Source organism: Tursiops truncatus, chromosome 7 (genome assembly GCF_011762595.2).
Source record: "Tursiops truncatus isolate mTurTru1 chromosome 7, mTurTru1.mat.Y, whole genome shotgun sequence".
In the NCBI taxonomy this organism is placed as follows: domain Eukaryota; kingdom Metazoa; phylum Chordata; class Mammalia; order Artiodactyla; family Delphinidae; genus Tursiops; species Tursiops truncatus.
In genome coordinates, this window is record NC_047040.1 from 59,514,292 (window position 1) to 59,538,152 (window position 23,861).

At 44.2% G+C, this 23,861-nt stretch overlaps 1 protein-coding gene across 3 annotated transcripts in view; it reads right to left on the reverse strand.

Annotated features, from left to right (window-relative positions):
* RAPGEF4 (Rap guanine nucleotide exchange factor 4) overlaps positions 1-23,861 on the reverse strand; it is a 317,013-nt gene that overhangs the window by 11,496 nt on the left and 281,656 nt on the right. For all 3 annotated transcript variants that reach the window (XM_073807568.1, XM_019923308.3, XM_073807569.1), the window contains 11 exons: positions 22,276-22,364; positions 21,495-21,525; positions 21,203-21,281; positions 19,896-20,042; positions 17,872-17,969; positions 12,805-12,930; positions 12,211-12,389; positions 9,264-9,354; positions 5,389-5,439; positions 4,708-4,795; positions 4,228-4,292 (listed from right to left, as the gene is read on the reverse strand). In XM_073807568.1, coding sequence (XP_073663669.1) covers positions 4,228-4,292; positions 4,708-4,795; positions 5,389-5,439; positions 9,264-9,354; positions 12,211-12,389; positions 12,805-12,930; positions 17,872-17,969; positions 19,896-20,042; positions 21,203-21,281; positions 21,495-21,525; positions 22,276-22,364 — 1,044 coding nt within the window. The remainder of the gene's footprint in view (positions 1-4,227; positions 4,293-4,707; positions 4,796-5,388; positions 5,440-9,263; positions 9,355-12,210; positions 12,390-12,804; positions 12,931-17,871; positions 17,970-19,895; positions 20,043-21,202; positions 21,282-21,494; positions 21,526-22,275; positions 22,365-23,861) is intronic.

Here is a 23,861-nt window from a genome sequence, read left to right on the forward strand (position 1 = left end):
TATTTAGGTCTTCTGCCCGTGTTTTGATCAGGTTGTTTGTTTCTCGGTTATTGAGTTGTATGAATGGTTTATATATTTTGGAAATTAAGCCCTTGTCGTTTGCATCGTTTGCAAGTATTTTCTCCCATTCCATAAGTTGTCTTTTCATTTTGTTTATGGTTTCCTTTGCTGGGCAAAAGGTTATAAGTTTATGTCCCATTTGTTTATTTTTGCTTTTTCTATTGCCTTGGGAGACTGACCTAAGAAAATATTGCTACGATTTATGTCAGAGAATGTTTTGCCTATGCTCTCTTCTAGGAATTTTATGGTGTCATGCCTTATATTTAAGTCTTTAAGCCATTTTGAATTTACTTTTCTGTATGGTGTAAGGGAGTGTTCTAACCTCATTGATCTATATGTGGCTGTCCCACTTTCCTAACACAACTTGCTGTAGAGACTGTCTTTTCTCTATTTTGACATCTCTTTTATTACTGTTTTGAACTAGTTTATACCCTTTATTGATTTTTAATACTTCATGTGTTTATGTTTTATTTTCTTAACTGCATATAATCTCCTAAAAGCTAAGGACTACTTTTTGGATTTCTTTATATTTCCTAGCAAAATTCTTTGCCTAGACACTCTACACATATTTAATTGCTTTGAAAAAACATAGCCTTTGGAACATCTGCATTTAGCCCAGTTCATGTATTCTATATAAAGAAGTAAACTTTCAAAGTCCTTTGGTAGATTTCTATTGTGTTGGAAAGGTCTGGGAATTGGGTGGATTTGAACACTTAAAGATTTTTATTTGGAGAGTCTTTTTTCCATAGCTTGATATAAGTCCAGTGCTCTAACTGTGAATCTTGTAATAATGTTATTGATGATAGAAGACAAATTGTTGCTAATAATGTAACGGCATGATTAGTGATACAGAAATATAAGGGTTCAAAACATTTCTCTTCCTTTATGAATTAATTAGCTTCTATTACTGTTTCCAGAAGTATAGAAGTTTGCCTTAGGCTTCTCTTTCCAAATAAAATGACTATCTTAAAATAATATTCATAAATAAATCCACCTAAATATGGGTGTGTCTGAAATAGAACCAACCTCCTAATACAGCAGCAACTGTGGCTATCAGCATGCTTCATGCAGCCTGGGGTAGTGGCAGCCGGCCAGCATATTATCCTCTGATCCATTGCTAGTCTACTTCCTAAATGTTATAAATATTCATGTATGCCATAGAAAGCTACAAAGGGCTTTATTCAAACATTTTTTTGAATATTCCTTTATGTTCCCCCCAAAGGAAAGAATGTCTGCTTTTTTTTTTTTTTTTTGGCATAAGGATCGGAGTGTGAATTCCCTTTTGTTCATACTCATAAATCCTGAAAACCAATATGCAACAAATTCTCTAATCCTCATTTCATACCTCAAGGGTGAAGAGGTTCAAAATAAAAATACTTCGGGTTGGCATGGTAGTTCACCGTGACTGTGCAACGTTGCCACCAAGAAAAGACATCTGTGCTCCCGACTACCCTGGTGACTTCTGCCCCTGGCAGGGGCTCCCTCAGGGGATACAGCCTACCAGCCCCACAAAGGCTGCCAGCTCTGCTTACCACCTTGGTGAGCACGATGAATGACTGGGAAGCTGCACGGACATGAACCTGAAAAGGGAGACAGACACATCCTTCCCCAGGAATGCAGTAATAACACCAGCCACTAGTGGGAGTTGTAAGTGGTGGTATGGGGGCAGGGGTGGGCTAGTTTATGGGGAGAAAAGGCTGGAAAGTTGGCAACAAGTGCCAGGTGGTCTAAGCCCGGTTTAAAGAACATAATCAAATCTTTTTGAAACTCCAGTTCGTTTTTCAGTAACACCTAACTCATGGAAGGGTAACTGTAAAATCCCACTTTCTCGTGGTCTGATTTATCAAATGAAGTAAAATTGATCACTGCTGGAACAGAGAACTTAGCAGTATTCTTTCAGTATCCTTTCTCTCCTTTTCTTTCATAGTGATAGAACCCCTTAATTTTGAGTGGGGCACATAGATACCCAAAAAATAAGGACTACATATTCTAACTTTTCATGGGACTAAGTTTCTTCTGGCCAATAAAATGTGAGGCAAGGGGTGAGTGCGATTCCAGGTCACCTCCTTACACGGAAGAAGCAGGTCTTCACGTTTTTCCTTTTCCCTTCCCTCTAGCTGAAACGGGGGTGGTGGTGGGCCACCATCTTGGACCATGTAGATGGTGAAATGGCAAGACGGGAGAAGGCTGGACCCTGACTGCTTCCTGGAGCAGAGCTTCCATACTTGGACATTTAGGTGCGAAAGGAATAGACTTATCTTGCTTAAGCCAGGGCTAACTTAGGTTTCCATTATTGCAGCTGAACTGCTGTCTTAGCTCTACAGTTGCTTTCAATCGAAAGTGGACTTTCTCAGAGCAGGATGTGAAGGACCTCTCTCCTCACTGACAGGTATGTCAGAATCTACTGCTGTGGGCACGAAGTACAGAAACAGGGAAGGGGAACTCCCTTAACATCTACTGAATACGATCCTGACTCTTCCTTCCCAGGTTATGGATGAGACACACCAAGATCTAAAAACCCAGATAAAACAGCTTTCATCCTCCTTGACAGATATTTTTGCTGTTCTTGTTTGTTCTGTTAACTTTCACAATCAGAAGTTCTAAAGCCCAGTCAACTCTTTCTTTAGGAAACTCTGACTTCTACGCCTCTGTGCACGTGTATATTTTACAGTCAGATGGTTGGCTTAGCCACCCCTGAGTGACGCGGGAGGTTCTTTACCTATTTGCTAAATCTTTCATTTCTGGACAACAAGTTTTCTTTTGAGAAATCAGGGAAATATGTTTAAGTCTCCATACTAATAAGTGAGCAAAGAATGTTTTTACTTTGATCATAGAATGATTAAACCAACACAGCAATAGAGATGTTCCTACCCTACCCTTGGTGTGCGGGGAAGAGGAGAAGACTGCTGAGAAATATTTGCCCTCTAGCACAGGGTGTCTCTGAGGAGTGTGGACTCATGTGCTATTTCCTAAGAAGTTTAAGGCACGGGCCACGGTGCCCAGCACTTGCTGCAGTTCTTTACCAGGCTGGGCTTTGCAACATGCTCATCCCCAAAGTTGAATGGTAGGATCCTTACGGGATGACTGCGGGATGTTGCGAATTCTGGAGTCACACACAGTAGCTGGATTTCGGGAAACAATTAGAACAGTTTTCTGAGAAGAATGCTTACAACGCTGTATGCGCTGTATGGCTTACAGGAAGCCTTACATACTCTGGACCCACCAGTAATCCCCAGGGGTAGATGGTGTGTCAAGAATCCCCATTTTCTGTTGGGGAAATTGACCCACGGAGAACTTAAGGGACACCTACAAAGTGATGAAGCTGAGAACGGACCCTCGTGTCTCCTGAACTCCGAGCTTTTCCTGTAGCGCCACGTCCATCACTGCAAAGCGAACCGTGGGCACGTTCTCACCCACACAGAGATAAAACCCTACCACCCCATCCATGCGGGCTGCAGCCAAAGGATTTAGAAGACGATGGAGCATTCCTGAACATGCACTATGTCGCTAAAGAAAGGCTCTGGCAAGACCTGCCTTATTGCTTCACAGAAGATAAGAAACTGCAAAGTAACTAATGCTTTTTTTGGGGGGTCGGGGGGAGGAGGCTGGAAAATAGTGACTATGTGCCAGTTCCACACAACTGTTAACTTTGAAAAGTTTGTTTTTGGTTATGAAGATTTTCAAGTTCCCGCTCTGAACTTGGGTGCACTTTACTGGCATAAGCAATACACACTCAGATGACGACTGTATGATAAAGATCCTCTGTAGGGTTGCCTTCTACCTACATGCACTAAAGTCAGCCTCAGCAGATAAGCATTTCAAAGGCATCCTGGGGCAGTCTAGCTCCACCAACCTTCCAACAAAACAACAACATGGAAGTCACTCTGGAACATTCGTGCATTTTAGCAACAGGCAGCTAAGGACGAAGCACACAGCATAAAAGCTAGCCGCTGCTGTGAGCCGCGGCACAAATACTATTCAATTTCACAAAAGAGAACTGACAGACTAACAGAGGTAGCCAATTTGAACTGAATATTTCACAGCTCCTTTATGTGTAACTAGCTTTTTAACATGGCAGCATCTATGGAAATTATTTCCTTTATTAGTACAAATGCAAATTTTATTTTTTAAAAACCATCATGGTTAAGGTTATAATACCATACGTACCATTTTTTCAAAGTTGACTAGATTGTCAATGAATGTCTTGTTCCCCTCATGAGTAAATGTCATATCTGCAAAGAAATAAAAGTCACATTCGAATCACTAACAGAAATATGTCATACCAAGAAACCAGAATAGCACCATTAGATTATGCTGGAGGATTTGCATGACACTGCAATTGAAAAAAGCCGATAATAGTTCCTTTTATGTTAGGTGTTTACGTTTCTAAAGCACTTTCCCTGAGCTTAGTAAAATTTCCAAACTGACCCTCTGTTGCACTATCAAGTCTTTCAAACCATGCACAGATCCCTGCTCCTCCAATAATCTTTCCAACCCTTTCAGAAAAGTCAGGGCTGAGAGGAGATGATGAGGAAGGTGGAAAGATGGGATCATTCTTCCCAAGGAGGTCAATCTGATTAGGCTCCTGTTCATTTTCTTCCCCACACACTCACCACTGACTCGGCCTGTGCATTTCCTTGGAATTACCTTTAATGAGCAAAGGCATGAAGGGGATGAGAGGAGGGTCCAGCTTGGCTACCGTCAGCCTGTAGGCCCTGTGGTTTCTTGAAGGATCCTTTAGAGAAACAAAGAGATCCTGGTTAATGACTAGTGACACGTGCACCACCCCCTCTACCTCCCAACACACCCAGCCTTGTCATTTCCCAGTCGGGGAGTTTTGAATCGAGTGTAGCTACAAAAGAAAGGTGGCTTCAGTTAAACTGATTTTTGTTTTAAAACAACTTCCTGTATCACATGAAAATAATTTACTTTTTGTTTCCTTTTTCCCTCCATCACTCCTGCCAAGTCCCACTCACTCCATTTCTGTCCGTTAACACCTCCCAGCCAATGGGGAAAAATAATTTTGGCAAGCCGAGGAAAATGCAGCTTCCAATCCTTAGCCAGCCTGTGCTAGGTGGAAAGGATCCCATTACACCGCTTTTCTTAGTTACACAAATTGACCTTATGTGGGACGTAAGTCCTGTTTCAGTTAGTACCTGAGGTGCCGTTCATTAGTCGGACATGCTTGTTTTAGCAGCACTAAAATGGGATCATAAACTTCTTAAAGTCAGACAAGGACAGATAAAATTTCTGAAATGAGAACTTCAGCTAATCGGAAATTGGATTAATGCAGACCGTGAACAGAATAAAGGAGCCACTGTCACTCACCATTAAACTTTCAAACTCCGCATAGAACTTCTTGAACTTGCTTGGCAGTTTCTGTCAAGGAAATGAAAATGCCACACTCATAAGTCACATTCAACATCTAGCTACGTATCGTGTTACCATTTCTAGGGGAAGTTATTACTTTTGGCTCTTAAACATCTCTAAGACAGGCCAGACTGTAATCTGTCTTGTCATTTGAGGATAATCTTAGAGAACTCGTCTTTCCAAAGTCTTAACCTAGTTGAACCAAAACTAACTATGGGTGCTTTGGTCTTAACTGCTTTTATAATGTTTTCTGAAATGGGTTATTCATAGAGAGGGCTGCATTCCCAGACTACAAGTGGTTTGGCATTAACCCTCCACTGTTTTAAACTCTCGCATTCCCACAATTAGGAATTTAGACCAGGGAATATTAGGATTAACAGTTTTGGAAACTACCTAGGTTCAACCCTCCTCCTCCTCTACGACGTAAAGCTACAAGAGAACAGGGATTTTTATCAGTTTTGTTTATTGCTGTATACTGAGGGCCTGAAAGAGTGTCAGGTACAGAGTAAGTGCTCAATACATGTTTAATTGACTAGATTAAACCTGTGTTTTATAGATGGAAGAAATTAAACCTCATAGATTAAATGACATGCCAAAGTCACACAGCCGATGATGGTCAGAGCCTCTGTAATTCACATCTCCTGCCTCCTTTCCTATCGCCTCTATCATATGTGCTATGCTTTCCTACATAAGCATTTCTCTCACAGGATTTCTCTGCCTTGCTATAATACAAAAATAGATAGTTCTATCAATTTAGTCATTTCTCATGGTTATATTTTGGCATATGATTCAATACCACACACTCACACCGTAGGTCAATGATGAATCATCTTTCAATCTATTGGTTCTCACTTTGCTTAGGTCCTGAGCTTACAGTAAAGCTGAACTTTTCTAACAGGGTCACACCAAGGCATAGCAGCGTGATGTTCCCCATCCTGAGACCGTGGAGGTGCTGACCAAGTCCTGGGCCATGAATGCCCCGCTCAGCTCTGCTTCACACAGTGAAGTCTACCATCAACAACTGACTCGCCCCATCAGGCCTCTGCAAGCCACCCAAAAGCTCCTCTCTCTTCTTTTTCTCTCTTCTCTGAATGGGTTTGTCACATTCCCATTTAAACACTATAAACCATCTTATTTTGCTTCAAGGAACTAGTCTCCTTACAATGTCTAAACTCATTGTCCTAGTGCCTCTTTTCAAGTTGGGTTTCAGGGAAACCTGATATCCTCGTTTAGGGGGAAAGGTTCAAAGTGATGAAGGCTGGGATGGGCATCAAGGGATACAAGGGTCTCATGCTCCACGGAGTGTCCAAATCATCATGCTAGGTGATAACTTTCCGTGAACACAGACAATTTACAAAATTAGGAGCGAATGACTTTTTTTTTTTTTTTTTTTTTTTTTTGCAGTACGCGGGCCTCTCCCTGTTGTGGCCTCTCCCGTTGCGGAGCACAGGCTCCGGACGCGCAGGCTCAACGGCCATGGCTCACGGGCCCAGCCGCTCCGCGGCATGTGGGATCTTCCCGGACCGGGGCACGAACCCGCGTCCCCTGCATCGGCAGGCAGACTCTCAACCACTGCGCCACCAGGGAAGCCCCGCGAACGACATTTTCGGTTAGATCTATCACTCTAGTTCTCTTTCTGTGCTTAGCTGACTTTTGGGTCAAAAGCTGGAGTGCATGTGGTAATAAAACATGTGGGTCTTAATACTATTACCTATCCACATCCCATGCTTTCGGAGCAGGGGTTCTCAACTGGGGGCAATTTTGTACCCACACCCAGGGATATTTGGTGATGTCTACAGACCTTTCCTGTTGTCACAGCTGGGGTGGATGGAGGGAGAGGCGCTACTGGTATACAGTAGATTGAGGCCAGGGGTGCTGCTAAGCCGCCTACACGGCCAGGACATCACCCCCACCCCCCCGCCCCATACAACAAAGAAGAAGGATCCTGCCTGAAGTGTCAAGACCACTGAGGCCGAGAAACTCGGCTCTGGGTTCTTACTCCCACTGGCTTTATCTCAGAGGCGTCTTTCCCCTCTATGCTGGACCATTCCCTTTGCCGCGTGGCTTCACTCTGTTTTCTGTTTTGTTCATCGACTCTCTCACGCGTGTTTTCTAGTTCCCAGAGGGCAGGCACTATTTCCCACTTTGCTCCTGCTGCCATCGTGCTGTTGTCGTGTGGGAAGCATGTGGGAGGGTCTTGGCAAGTCCAGGCAGATAAACCCAAATCAAAGACGCTCAAGAATGAAAGCTCTTCCTACAGAATGATCCAATTACATCTCAACTTAAGAGATAAAGGCTTACGAATGACGAAAGGTGACTCTCCTCTTTCCAGCAATACGCAAGGATGGAAACACAAGCTCACAGGCTGCTGTGCTCCTTCCTCTCCCCGTGGAATGAAGGACTGGCCAATAAACTCTCTCCCTTTGCTGCCTGTCCCCCCCGCCGCCCCCCAAGCAGCCTATTTCTCTCTTTAGACCAGGAAAGGGGATGCTGAGAGTGTTTCCCCCACGCTACGGCCTTAATGTCTAGCTGCTGTTATGTGCACCTATATCTGGCCTTCCCGGACCCCATGAGGCTTCTTTGATTTTCCCAGCCAAATCATCTGGACTCTGTGAGTGTGAAAAGCTGGAAACAAGTGGGGGAAAGCAGACTCTCTGAGAGGGAACCCTACATCTCCAAAGAGCTGTGGGCTACAAGAAGGGGAGGCGTGCACCCTGGCTTCATTGCTTACGTTTATTGGCAGCACTAACTTTTTTTTTACTAGCCGGAAGATGACCCAGCCAAATGGCGTGCAGGCCTTACCAATTCCCTCATTCCTATATTCAGGGGATGAGCTGCTGAGTGCAGCATCTGCTGGGAATTTTCAGAGAAACCCAAGACAGAAGGACCTGTGAGGACCTGTCCTATAAACAGTGGAAACATTGAGGAGGAACAGAGAAAGAAAACAGTTTCAAGAGGGAAGTAGGGAAGAAAATGTTTCAAGGAAGACATTTAGAGATGCAAACAGCTGCCTCTGGTGCCTTTTTACAACAGCATTGCAAATTAAGATCTGTGTTACCTACTCCTTGCTCTCTTTTCGTGTCCCACTTACACATGCCTTTTTATTTTTAGAAAGAGTCTATTTTCGTGTGTATGTTCCATTAGAGATTAATATTTCTTTGACTACATACCACATGTAAGGGGTCAGGCATATTTTGAGTACTTAGCTAATGAAAAATGAAGCTGTTCTCTAGCACACATAACCAACTATCAACAAACCATTAATCGTATTTGCTACAGAAATTCACAACACACCTGCATAACTTTTGCACCAAACCGAATTCTAGCCAACTGTTGCTCCTCCGTACACAGAGAGGTCTGCTAGTAGTTAGGAGATGCTTGGTACCCAGCTGGGCCAAACAGTTGGCCTTCTGGTTAATTCTCCCAGGAGCAAAATGACTACTGGGATAAAAATGGATCTTCTGTCCTCTCTTAATTACAGATAAGGCTTATTTAAAAAGCAAGAAGCAGACATTTCAGAGAACAATAGGATCTATGAACAAGATGAAGTAATCCAAGCAATGCTATACCTAGGAACTAGACTTATTATTATTTACATTGTATAGTCCAGGAAGCTGAGACCCCCCCTCATCCCCTCCCCCCTCTACAAAAGGACAATGCCTTTTAAAATTCACACTCTGAGGCAAAAGGAGACAGGTCACCTCCCTCAAAGTGCCCCACCTTTCCCACTGTTATACAAGCATGAGTGATATTTCTATTAAAAAAGACTCACTGGTGAGCCTGTGTTTTGACTCTTCAGGCAAATTCGCAGCTGGATCTCAGCTGAAGCTTACCTCCCATGTTAGTGCCAAGCGGCTCACAGCAACATTACTTAGTCCCATGACGATGGCAAAAAAGGAATTCAGATTCTTGTACTCCTTACAGCTGAAACACAAGAGGCACATACTGGAGTAAAATGCCACTTTTGAGTGAGATAAAAACAAATTAGAGTTCTATTTTCTGATGGTCATTAATATTCGGCAGGACTCCTTTATGAGAGCAGGCAATGACAGATTTAATGCTCTGTGTAAGTTCCACTTGGGTGACCGTGTTCTGTTGTTTGATTTCTCACTGTAATTTTAGGAAGGTGATGGTTTGGGCCATCTAGGTTCAGGTTTTGAGGAGGAAGTTCAAGACACCTGCCCTAGGGATTGCTATTGTAATCCCAGAGCTTGCTAAAAGCCTTGTTGGACCTGGAGCGAAACATCTCACGGGCTAAGAAGAGAGAAAGCAAAATGTTCTTGGAGACTTCCAGACTTTCAGGCTGAAGCCGGACACCTCAGGCTCTGGCAGCATGAGAGGGAACGAAGGAAAATCACACTGCTGCAGCCGCCAGGGCTTCTACCTGCCATGCAAATGCTTCCAATTTGTTGAAAAATGTCAGCTTACAAATCATGATCCCTATATAGCTAATAACCTAAACAACTGACCAAAAAATGACCTTACTTTGTTTTACCAATGTCAATGAAGCTGATCATTTTGAATCTGTATTTATGCCATTATTAGCTTTTATGAATATATATTTGGGAAGAAGAATATTGTGGAACACCACCAAAGGTTCTTATTAGAATGCAATGTTTAGCCCAGGTACTTGGTTTAACTTAAGAAAGAAAAAAAGAAAGGAATCTTCGACTTCTTTATACCAGCTCCTTGCAAAGGGAAAGAAGGATTCATTTTGCAAGGAGCACAAATCCTTTACCACAAATCAATATGGTTATCTAAGTTGACTACATCATAATTAAATCTTCTTTGGATTAGCATTTTCGCAAAAGGCTAATTGTTGCATGTGCTGCCTGTGTACTCCTTGCAGAGTGATTCATAAATGGTCTGTGTGGAAATGGGAAAACAGATGTAGAGAAGATATGGTGTGTCTCATGCACCGCTAAGGAAGCAGGCGGGGCCTTCGATGGGCCGGGGCGGTGGCTCTCAGGTCAGGGGCTGAGAGCAACTTCAGAGTCCCTGGACTGCAGGCAGCGAGGCTGGTCATGGACATGTTTGCCTTTGTCCTATCTGTGCGATCATGAAAGCACACGCAGGACTGCAGGGCTGCCTTTCTGCTCACTGCTCTGGTTACCAACTAACTTTATCACCTTAGGTAAGTCACGAAATTTCTCCCTGCCTCAGTCTCCTCACCTGTAAAAGGCGAGGGTAACATTTGGACCCCCAACTTCACAAAGTTCTGGGCAGGTCAAAGAGCTTCAATAGCATATATTGACGTTCTCTAAAAATATCACGTAAAACATGCCAACTGCCACTAGGTTTAAGATCTCATTCGTGTAGATCTTGGTTTCTGAGTCTGCAATCTTCTCCAGCTGGGTTGTGTGAAGAGTTCTACTGTGTAGGACGGCGCAGGTTAAATGACATAAACCAATTTATTCCGAAGGCCAAATCCACCCATAATCAGAAGGAAGAGAGATAAGAAAGGCAAAGACGTTAAAAAAAAAAAATTCCTGAGTTTCTGAAAGGCTCTCCTATGTTGCCCTGTGAAATAGCAGGATAAGGCCCCCAAAGGTTTTCTGGTCTCCACGTCTGTGTGCAGACCTCCCCTCTCCTCCCTTGTTGCACTCGGCACTGCCAGGCTAAGGTGAGGAGAGAACGTGCTCCTGCTAGCAGGGAAGCACATGCTGTCACAGTTTCCAGTCATCTCCTTCCAAGTAAACGGAGGCATTTGTTCCCCGCGATAAGCCTATTCAGGCTCCGGGGGAAAGTGGCTACACTCTGAACCAGAAATTCATAAGCAACATTCTACCAAATCTTTCTTTCAAAAGGCAGTTTTTCCAAATTAAGAGATACCAGCACTTGAATCCAAGAGATCTGGATATCCCGTTGAACTGCCAAATTTTGGCAAAATAATTCAAGGCATTTGGCAAGCTGACATGTGTAAAACGTGAAGCAGCGTTTGCTTCTTTGTTTAGCTCTGGAAATCAGACTCTGTATGGGATCTAAACTCTTTGGCTCAAGAAAACTGCCCAGCTGGGGTCACTTGTGCTCCCCACCTTCCCGTGCTAGAGCTCCCTGGGCTGAGAAAAGAAAGAAGTCTCCCAGCCACAGCCACAGCCGCATTTAGCATTTTATTTTTAGCACTGTGGTGATACCAAAAACAAGGAAGTAAACAGGAGGCTGTCAGGCATATCTAAATAGCAGGAGAAGATTAAATTCATTTCAGGGAGAAATCTAACTGGCCCCTGCAGTAAATAAATTGTTTCCCATGAAGTGCTGTTAAATAGAATATTTATAAGATGCTTGCTTTTTCTGATGTTTATGGAGATGATTTTCATGGACCAGGTTAGCTCGCCTTTATGCATTTTATGGATTTTATCCCGGCTGAGTCGGATGCACGGCTGTACGTGCATGTCCCCACTGCCCTCTACTGGCAAGAACGTGTCGAGTTAGACCTGGACTCGCCCAGCCTTTCCAACAGAATTTTGTGCAGAACTTTGCTGAAGGAGTCGTTTATGCGGAAGAAGGCACGAAGTCTGAGTAGTTCAGAGCAAAAAGAGGTCACGATTTTAACTCGAGCATCAGTGCTGCAGGATGTTAATTTATATATTGGTGTCGAGTATTACAAAAGCTAGACAAAACACATCTTTCGCAAGAGTTCAGTGATTCTTACGCCCCTCTGGTTGGTCCTGGTACATAAGGAGATTTCATATCTCACTTTTCTTTTTAAGGTGTAATCTAAGGGGACAAAATGAAAACACAGCGCAAACGTTTTTCTCTCTCCAAGTGGATGATACTTACTGGGCCGCGATCTTAATGAATTTTTTTAAGAGCTGAACACGCTTGCTAGGCTGGGAGCAAAGGCAAATCTCAGTGACAACCCAAAACTGAATTTCATTAAACCTCCTGAGGAACAAATCCAAGTTTGCTGTGGTCTTTTTAAAATGATGCCTTCCAAATGTGTGATAGATTAGCTCCAGCTAGAAGAAAGGAAAACAATGTCATGTCTTTGTTTTTAAATCAAAACACCAACTTGGCTCCTCCATTTGACGTGACAAACTGATACTGGTCAGCAAATGTGAATACAGTCACTGACCAGGATTCAACTTGAACTTCAACTTGAAGATCTGAATGGCTCAATGAGGCTTGTTCAATCTGTTAACTATAAACTAGGTGCCACTGGCTTAATATACACAGGAAGACAGAGCTCACTGTAAATCATAAAGATTTTTCTTTAACACTGAAAGGCTTTATAACAGCCTTTATTAATGTACTCAATGATTTTAAAAAACCCTCGCGTGGCTTCCACACATTGCAGCACGTATTAACGTTTACAGGCTGCATCCCGAATTGCCACGATACCTACGAATGAATGCTCTAAACGGAGCACCTTACCTCATGCACACAGCTGAAGAGGTCCCAATCGTAAACTGTCATCTGGTACGCCAAATCTTTGGAGCTCATCAATTCAAAAGTTCCCATTGTTCCAACAGTTGGGCCCTCCTGCTCTGGCAAGGGAGTCTATGAATAATAATGCAAAAATGTATCGGAATCTCAAAACAGACACGCCGAGTGCTGTCAGGGCTTTGAGGGAAGAGGATTCTGGAGAGGCTTCAGGAATATCTTGAAACTGATTTTACCCCGAGGAGAAAAATGCCTTTGCTCTTAATGCTCACTTGCTTCTGTGCCATTTTTATAGTAATCATCATCACTCTCATCAATTCCACTGACTGAAAAATGTGGACCATGGCAAATAAGATTCAGTGAAGACTGACCCATGGAAGTTCTCTTCTGCATGGGCCTGGGAGCTCCCAGGGAATGATTCCTTTTCCCTGGCAAACATGTAAGCAGTTCTTAAGGACTTTCTTCTCCTATTTCCCACTGAAGCCATTCCAAAGCAGGTACTGGCATGGTGGTTTTGGATGTTCAGCTACAGTGCTACTTACGATTGCAGGGGCTGGTAACAGTGGTAAAGTTGCTGCATCTCCGTTTCTCATAACACACTGCCTGGGGTACTAGGTGACAGAGGGCTATGTGATTACATGTGATTATATATGATGTCCAGTTGCTCCACTTTCTGAGAGATGCTGAGCTAGGAATGACAGTCACATGGTCATGGTGTTTTGGGCTAGGCATCAGAAAACTAAACTCTGCTACTTTCTGGAAGACCATTGGTCAAGACTTTCCATCCAACTTATCTCATTTTTATTTTATGGGAAATGAGTTATAGTGCTTTTCCTTAATAAGATGAATGGTTTGTATATATTAGAAACTTACGTGTAATATATTAATACCTATTGATCTCTAATAATATGTTTAAAGTTACAAAAGTCACACGAATTAAAAGATAATTTCCCCAATATGATGCTAAACATATTTGGATATTCAATATTTATGTTGGAAGTACTAATATCGTTCACATTCTATCATCATCATTATAATCATCACCTATAACCTTGACAGTCTGTGAATGGCCACTGCATTCCGGGCATTTGCAAGTTTGCAGTTTAAAAAAGGAGTCAGCCCTGACCAGCAAGTACAGCACTGCACGCCAGTAAAGAGTCAGCTGCTGGCATTCATTTGCACGTATAAAGGGATGGACAGAAGCATCAAAAAACACCTGACTCCCAGATACACGGAGAAACAGGTGAGGGAACATGAATGGGCTTTTTGAGAGTTAGCAGGCGTTTGGAATGAACGTGTGGCCTGAAGAGGTTCTTGGAGAAAGAGATGGGCTTCAAAAGATGAAACAGACAAAACTGGGTGGGTTTAGAATGGCAAAGTTTTCCCTGAGTATCCAGGATGGTCTGTCATAGGTTGAAGGATGGCGTGAGAGGCATGAAGGTGAGGAAGCCGTCATGAAACTTACTTGGCAGGAACAGAGAGCTCAGGGGAACCAAAGGGACAGCTTGAACAGCTTTAGAAAGTCTTTGAGTACCAGATGGGAGTTAGGGTTTTGAAACAGACCAGGTTAGTGCCAGTTTTCGAGAGCAGCAGATCCTAAATGTAAACCCCACTCTAATTACATAGACTTGAATGATTCCCTAATCTCTTGACTGTCTCTAGCTCTGATGAGTTGGGGCCCCAGTACCTAGTACCTAGGCTTGTTAAGGGAATTGGATGGGAATAATTTAAGTGTAGCACGTGAGCACAGTGCCTAGCACAGAGGAGGTCCCCACCGTCCCCTCCAAATTAGTTCCCTTCCCAGCTCTGCTGCACCAATGCAGAGGTACGGGGAAGTGTGATGAGTACAGGACCCGGATGTATGAGCCAAATACTGTTGTTCCTGATTCACTTTATGCAGGGCACAGACAGCATGGAAGAAAAACCATTATTCCAAAGTTTTAAAACTTAGGGAACCGACCTGAAGCTGATGGGCAAGTAGCTTATGGAAGCAAATAAGGAGAATGGTTTCAAGCGGGGTAGGTCTCAGGTAGAAATGTCGGGGAAGCTTTTAAATACTTGGTGCGAGAACTCTGTCTCAGGCTCAGACCGGCTCTCCACATTCTGCCTTCCCTCTCGCCCATGTGCTCTGCTGTGGACCTGCCCTCTATTCCTTAGGTTTGCTCTCTCCTCAATCTGACTCCTTATCTCTTTCCCTTGAGGTCTTACGGCTTTTCACAGAGGGGATAAATTAACCCAACAAATACAGGGAAGAGGCCATTAAATTCTTTTAGTCATGGGGGCTGGTATATCATCCTGAATCCCTTCTGAGAGAAAAACAGAAACCCCTGTTGAATCTCTACTTTTTTTGAGTGAACAGGGCTCGCCAAGCAAAGGGCAGGCCGATCCCTTCCCTCCGTGAACCACCAGAGAGGCAATCTGAGCAGCACAGAGGGCTCCTCTAACTGAAGTGGGGAATTAACATGCTGGCCCCATAGGAAGCAACTCCTTGGACCATTTTCTCACAGAGACCCCTGTGGAAATTTCCTTACAGATGAAGTGTAGCAGAGCCTATGTAAGGTCTGCATTACACAGACAGATCTGAAAAGTGCCCACACAGAGGCAAAGAACTCCTATAGACTGATTCTCTCTCTCTGCTCTTTTTGAGAGCTGATTTCTCTGTTAAGCCTGGATGGTGGTGATTGGGAGAATAGCACTGTTACCCTCCCATTGTCCAGATGAGGAAACTAAGACATTAAAAGGACGTGCTGATTGTCAGTGACAAAGAGATGGCTAAAGCCAGCTGCCATCTCAGCATCCTCTTTCCTCGTGCTCCCGCACCTCTGTGCCTAGCTCTGCAATGGCATTTGTCACCTTGGATACTCATTACACTCTGGCGTCCCACGCTATACTGTGAGCTCCCTGAGGCACAAGGACCATGATGCATTCATCTTCAAGACCATCCTAGAGCCAGAATCATCTGCCTGGAATGATAACAGTATAGGCCCTAAATAAAAACCTAAGGAGCTAGTGAACGGATAGAAGTATTTAGAACGAAATTACAGTGCCATGGGGTTTTACTGTAAGTTGCTCTGTACTGACATTTATGTTTAAAATGTCAAGAAAGTAAAACTCTAGAATCCAAGCCCTTAGGCAACTAGGATAAATTACTGGCGCTCTACTAATTCTAGACAACACTTCAGCACTACAATTCGTTCTGTTCCAGGCTGTCTGCGTTAGTTTCATCTCCCAATCTGACCATAATTGTCTTAAGGGCAGAGGCTCTGGGACACTGGTTTAGTGTCACACAGAAGCTAGCACTTCATAAGTACGTGTTGATGGATCAAAGGTTTGGCCAACATTCTGTACTGCAGGGGCATCCTGTATACGACTCTTCCTAGACGGACTGTCCTCAAAGAAATCTTTAGAAAGCCAGAAAAGGAGCTCCGTGCCTACAGTTTTGTGAGGCAGGGACAGCTCGACCACTCCTTAGAAACAACAGCATAGCTGGCAGCCCAGTGAATGGAAGAGCACCGACAGGGAAGAAGTTAGGCAAGTTCACGTCTGGGTACTTGCTGCAAAGTAAACTCCCTGCAATTACTCCGGCCTTAAAATGGAAGACGAGCAAGGACTAAGAACTTGTAAGGCTGAAGGGTTGTGTGCAAATAAACAGAGGCTTAAAACCTTAGTATGTGCCCCACAGGGAGCTGGAGGTGGTCCACACTCTCCGTCTCTACACCACATCATCGGACACCGCGGCCAAGAACCAGCCGGGAAGAGAGGCCCGAGCGCTGTGTGGCAAACACGTCACGTGGCACCTTTGGCAGGGCTCTGGCTGAACTGGCTTCTGATGGCTTTTGCTTCCAGAAGAGAGCAGTGTAACTCATCCATGCCATTTATTCCCCCAATCCCTCAATACTGGGAAATATTTATTTTTCAGGAAGCCACGAATGTAGATGATGAAAAATATACGAAAAGGACTGGGGGCAGACTCAGATCACACAACGCTGGTGGTTGGTTGAGTGAGGCAAGGGTGCTCACGGGCCAGACGGATGAGAGAGGGGCGGGAGAGCTAACGCCCCTTCTGTGAAGCTCCCCTCCAGGTACATTCAAGATGTTGCAAATCTGCTCGGCTGTGAGACAGTGCACAAGACAGCTCTCCCCAGACTAGAAGGTCAGAATCATGATAAGGCTAAACAAGCTCTAAAAAGTCCAAGGAGGGGAATCTTGATTTACCTACGATGTCTGATCTGATTAAACTGAACGTATTCACGCATCACTTATGTAGTTAAGTTTTCCCCCTAAAACGCAATGCAGTTTCCCTGTAGCGCCCGTGTTGCACTTCTCTTGGTAAAGAAGCCCGGTGTGTCTAAAGATGGAAAAAACTAGTCCTCTATCCCCTGAACTGGCCCCACAAGCTCTCTAAGATACTCTAGTAGCTGCTCACTTCTACGCCTGTTACAGGAGAAACAGAACTGAACCCTACCCGCTGCAAAAAGAAGAGAGGGCCAGTCACTTATTATCAAGGGCCGATTAAGCCTTTACTCACAGAGAGCTGGGTGGGGCCGCGAACACTGTTTTGGAGACTTAGGAAAGACGGCTGGCCTCTGAGATTTCCTACACAAGATGGAGAGAGCCCTTTCAGGGAACAGCATTTTCCCTGGACCGGAGAGTGGCTCTTCCGTAATGCATTTCTACATCCCCCCCCCCCCAAGGGGCAGGATAAATTGCAACATCTTGTCTTAAAACATTATTTCTATCCTGGTGTCTAAGTATTCAGATTCTTAATAGTAATATTTAAACCGGGGACATTTCAAGGACGTGAATTACTACAAAGAGTTCTGAAAGCTGAATTATGCCCCAGTAGTGGTGTTCCTTGGCGAATTTCCACAAAGGAAAATCTAAAGCTCAGAGCATCTCAAATGAACACCTGAGGCTTACCTGATAGACTGCAGAAAAGAGAAAGACAAGTAGCGTTCAAGATTTTTTAGCAACTAGGTTCAACGTGACTGCAAAATTAAGCTCCAGACAAGTTTTTCTGATTGCAGACGCTGCTCTGAGGTGGCCATCCACACCTACCAGTGAATCGAATTTCTCTCGCGGGCAAGCAAACAGGCGTCCATTAATAGTGAGCGTCGTAAATACTGAAACGTCGTTAGGTTTGAGCACCACCTTTTCTGTGAACATAAAAAGCAAGAGATTGCCTATTAAATGCACCTGAGATTTGCTGCGCTGCCCTAATCACACCAACAAATTACCAGCTTGGTGAATTACCGGAACACGCAGAGTGACTGCATGAAATACAGTACTGAAGGAACCCACCGAATAAAAAAGACAAGGCATTCGTGCAGGCGCACGACACTCAGGATGCCGTCAGAAATGACCGCAACACAGGAATGGAAATACCCGAGGGTCAAGTCACCCGGTTCTGCATACAGAAACCGCACCTGCTTTTTAAAAAACAAGTTACGCTTCCAGATGGTAATAACGCCCAGCACTCTGGAGATGCCAAGATAACTTTTAGAAAACTTAGGGGGTTTCTGAGATCCCACATGACTTGAGATGTAAAATTTATTACCGTGTTTTATCACTCATTCCCTGATTTGGAGGGCAACTGCATTATTAGCTTAAGTCTTCTATATTTAAAAGATAATTCAAAAAAAACAAAAACATAATTCATACAATAAATATTTAGCATTTACCGTATGCTGGACACTGCTCTAGGCACTGAGGATACGGAAGGGAACAATACAGGGGAAAAAACCCAAAACAGTCCAGAAAGAGCTTATATCATAGTGAGGGACGCAGATAGAGCCAATGTACCGGAGAGTAAGCAGTGAGGAGGAGAAAACAGTATAGCAGGGAAGGAGGCTAGGAAGTATGTGTAAGGGGGAATTTTAGAAAGGGAACTGGAGAAAGGAAGGAGGGGGCCTCCATGAGACAATGACACTTGGGGGGAAACCTGAAGGAAGTGAAGGAGGCACCTGGGATAGCTATGGCGAGAGTGTGCCAGAGGGATCATCACGGCAGACAGACGTCCTGGGTCGTGTGTGCCAGGAACAGAAATGGAAGGGGATATCTTGGGAATCCGAGATGCATTTAAAAATCCTACATCAGTGGAATCATTTGTCTTCAAACACGGCAGGGATGGCTCACCCGATCCTGAAGGATCTTCCAATAACTATCAAATCATACTGGACCAGCTAGCCTGACGGCTCTCTCCTCCAGGCTCTCACTGCAATGCAGGCAGACCCTTCCAAAACTCTTGCCGGCGTGGACTATAATTATTTATTTATTGTCTCCCGCCTCACCAGCCTGTGAGCAACCTGGAGGCCCAGGCTGTGTCCAACACCTCCTCTCCTCTCACAGCCACACTAAGTGGCCAGAAACTATATGAAGAATGAATGAACGACATTTCAGGAAAGCAGAGAGCAGTCTAGTAATTCTGCGAGGGAAAAGACTTCTCGTTTTGTTTGACGAGCTGGGTTCCTGCCGTCTTTACTGGGAAAGGAGGAAAACCATCATCAACTGGAAAGAACCAGCCTATGGCCACCTCCGACTTCAGACTTGTGAAAACCTACAGCCTTTAGCTAGAAAAGCCAGGTGCCCTCTTAGGGCCCACATTTCTCAGAGCTCCCAGGTCTTAAGCTTTTTTTTTTTTTTAATTGCAGTACGGCTGATTTACAGTGTTGCGTTATTTCAGGTATACAGCAAAGTGATTCAGTACTACATATATACGTATAGACATAGGTATTTACATGTATAAATTGTTTTTCGATTCTTTTCCATTATGTGTTATTACAGCCTTAAGCTTTTTTGTTTAGGGTTTATAGGGAAAGAACTCCAGGCTGACATCCACACCAGAGACCTCAGTTCCAGCTGCCTTGGATAGATCATTTCACCCTTTTCTGCGTCAGGGTGGTTACCTACAGGATAGGGGATATCAGACACTAGCCCAGCCCGCCTCTGACCACTGTATTTCTGTTATTTTGGGGAGCATACACAGCACCTATTTGTCCCTTTGGATCAGCTTGGAAGGGCCTCGCTAACTTCTGGCAGGGTTCTGTTGGGATGGGATATTCTGCTTTGCAGAAGGCGGTTACCTCCTCCGGAACTCATCTTGGTGATGATCAGGCCTTCCCCAGAGCCTAGTTTGTCGGCAACTGCGCTGAGGACTTCCTTCACCGAGGCAGCCACTGGCACCCGGATGGTTGTGTAGGTGTGGTCCATGCAATAGACTTTAAACAGAACTATTGGGAAGGCAGCAACAGTAAGATAAGTTGGTCTTGTGAGTTCTTAAAAAAAACAAAAGCTATGCAAAATGTTTAGACACGCTCCGAAATTTGCATCATCTTGCCATTCTTAAGATTTGTATTTATTTGTACTCATTTATGCCTATGCCTGCCCCCTTCTAAAACTTCTTACCTTAGCATTGGTCTAAGAAAAGTCCACGACTGCCAGCTCCAGTTACAAAAACCACAATAGATATTTGTGAAAAACCCACACATAGGGCATGTGAAACAATGAGAAGTATGTTTAGGCCAATTTTCTGGGTCTGCCTTTGCCTGTGAGCCTTTCTTTTTCACAATACCGGGAGTGCTGTGTTGTAGGCAGATTACTAGATTCCTGCAGCCCAGAGCAGTGGTGGGGCGCCAACATTAACGCCTCTGCAAACAGGAGCGCTTCCGCCTGGGGCCGTGAACATTTGCTGACATGGCTGCTCACTTGTTCCCTGGTTTGTGTACTCGGAGGCCAGGCCAGGTGGCACGGGTGGTACTCAGCTCAGCAGACCCCTATGTGGCACCCAGAAGCTCAGCTCTGAACACATAGATCTTGAAGGCGATTTCCAGCTCCTGTAATTCTGGAGTTTGGGGCACTGCTAAATTACAAGAGTCATCTGTGGCTTAAGATGAAGGTTTTATCATGGTCATTCATCTTATTTTGGTTGTGATTCTTGGAGAAATCTTAACCAAGCAGGCAATAACAGCCAGCATCTCTGCCTCCCTGATGGCTGCGAACGAGGTACTGCTCAGGGCCAGAGTGCTCTCCCCGGGTGGGAGCCCCGCTCTGCAGGTGCCTCTGGCGCTCCCCCTCGGCGAGGCATCTGCAAAGCGCCAGCCACCCTCCTGCCACGTTGACAACGGGTGCCTGAGATAATCTTTCTCTCCTTCAAGGAGAGGTAGCAGTGGGGGAGAGGCAGAATCAGGGGAGTGTGAACAAGCACCTCAGCTCCAGGCACAGAGTTCAAGAACATAAATAATTGGAATGCAAACGGGCACCTCCAAGCAAACCATTTGGAGTACACAGGGACAGCCAAGAAAAGCTATTCTGTGGGCCCAAGGGGTGATTCCCAGGGGGGAGATTTTATTCTGACTTTAAATAATCTGCACAAGTTGGAAGACATTCTCACCTTCATCAGAGCCACGGATAGGCTGGCGCTTCTGGGCTCTGTCATCGCCTGTGTTGAACTGCTGCAAAAGAACTTTGTGCTGTAAAAAATAATAACAGCAGCAGCTGTCATAAGGAATGAATGACAAATGCACGTTTGCAACTCAGAGGACACACATCTGAGAAGCAGAGTCGAGAAATAAACGTATTTTGTCTTTACAAAGATAGCACTGTCATATATTGCAATATTATGTTTCTGGAGAACTGTCATTCTACAGGGCACAGTTAGAGAATCCTAATCCGTTGCCACTTACCTTCTTTTGTGGAGCCTTTGCATCTTCTGAACTACGAGAAATAGAGAAAGCACATTATTTAATACTGTTGGTACTATTATTTTAAATTGCTTCATTTGTATATAACTTTAATCTTACATTAGAAAATGAAACCACAGCATCCCTTCAGGAGGCAACACGAGCCTCCTTATTTTAATACTGAGAGGCCAAGGCCCAGAGGAGACAGCTAAGAGATCAGCTCTTGTCACAGACAGATCCCTTGTCGAACTGATGATAAAAGCCAGAATTTCTCAATCTCAAAGTCTATTTAGTAGCCAGTATTTAATCAACGGCTCAAAGAACAGCATATGAAAACCTTCTGTGTTGCCACTGAGAGGACACAAATATTCACCACCGACCGCACTGGCAGCCCGAAGTGAATTTACCATATAAGTAATTCTCCTCAAACTTTCTTTAGATGCCACTGACCACTTTATTACTGGATTCACTGCCTTGAACCAAAGGGACCCGAGTTTATTGAGTCAGACACTCAGAGAGGATCTCTGGCTCCCCAGGCTCTCTCCTGGCGGCCATCTGGCACAGAAGGCAGCTACGCGGAATCTCTGTCCTTTTGTTAATCTGGCCTGACTGCACCTCTTCACCCGACGCTCAGATTGCTCAAATCAGAATAGTGTGTGGTTGTTGACAAAGCATCTTTCACCTTTTGGGAGGTGGGCAAAGGACCTCCTGGAAGATGATGTGATTCAGAGGCAGCAGGCACTTACTTGATGAAAGCACGCCCCAAAGCCAAGCCCTTCCTTACATTTGCTTGACAATCTTCTCCAACTCGGGCAGTTGCTCCTTGAGGGCAGCAATCATCCGGGCATCATCTGATACAGACACATAAAACTCCTGTAATTGGCAAAGGTCACAGGCTTTTAACAGGAACTGCAAAAGGTACGTAATTCTGTAAAGAGCAACAAAGACGTGTCCCTATGTCATCTGCCTCACTAGCATCTCCAGACCATGGCTTCATGGACTGGGGACAAAAAAGTAAAAGAGAACGTTACGGCATGCCTAAATTCACAATTGCAAGTGAGAAAAAATTTTGGAAACCGATGGTGGTGATGTTTGCGTTACATTGCGAATGTAATGAATGCCACTGAATTGTATGCTTAAGAAAGATTAAAACAGCAAATTTTATGTTTGATATATTCTACCACAATAAAAAAATTACAAAAAAATTGCATTGCAAATGAATTGTTTATATGATATTTATACCAAAGGCAATGCAATGCAATGTTCTGGAATGGGTTATTTTATAGTCTATCCTTTAAGAGCACTGTTTTCACCTCAATGTTTCTTCAGGGAAATTTTAATATTTATTTTGAATATTATGTTAGTATTTGTTGTTTAATATTTACCACTGGTCGCGGTTAACTGTTGGTGGTAAAAGTACAGTCGTGGTTTTCAGCACTGAACTGAAATTCTGCTGAGTTTACGTCACCAGCTCAGGACTCTTCACTGACGTCCTGGGAATGGCCCCGCCCACTGTGCAGCCGCCGTGCCCTGCTTTGTGCAGGAGCAGTGGCCTCCCCAGCAGGAGCTGAGAGCTGTGGCAGTGGCAGCGTCACACCACTTTGGCTCATCTGTAAAGTGGTCCTTTACTCGATGCAATGGGTAGGGGCCATGACCCAATGACCCAAGCTACTATTATTCCTCTACATTTTCAAAATCCTTTATCCCACAGCCGTGAGGGACTCTCATCGTCCACCTTTCCTCCCAGACTCACTTCTCTGCCTGCCAGATGACGTGAGTAAAAAGGAGAGACTGGGGACGTTTCTCCTGGATAATTCATTCTTGAACAGACAGACTGATAAGGTTTGAAACAGAAGCCACATTGCCTTTTGCCTGCACAGGAGTAAGGTCCCCATCTCAGATTCGGAGGACAGAATGAGTCATCAAGGATTAAATGCCCAGGTCAATGCTGTGACTTGGGCTGGAGCCATGGGAAGGAAAAGGGAAGCTCAGCTTAAAGCAGTGTTTACAAAGTAAATCGTTTCCCTTCAGAACTACCTCGTGGCCCCAGGAATTCCTCAGTAAAGTTATCTGCTTCACTCTACTCAAAAGTATCCACCATTTGATCTAGTAATCCCACTGCTAGGAATATAACGAAGGATAGACCTATTGGCACAAAAGTGTTCACTACGCTGTTATCCTAGGAAGGTAAAAATGGAAATGATGTAAATATACAATAATATGGGAACAAATAAATATATCTGTGGCAGGGCCGTTAGAAAGTTTTCTTAGGAAGACTCTACTGACATGGAAAACTCCTTACATCAAGTGGAAAAAGCAGCCTGTAAAATGATGGGTACTATGTGATTACAACTACGGAAAATATAACAG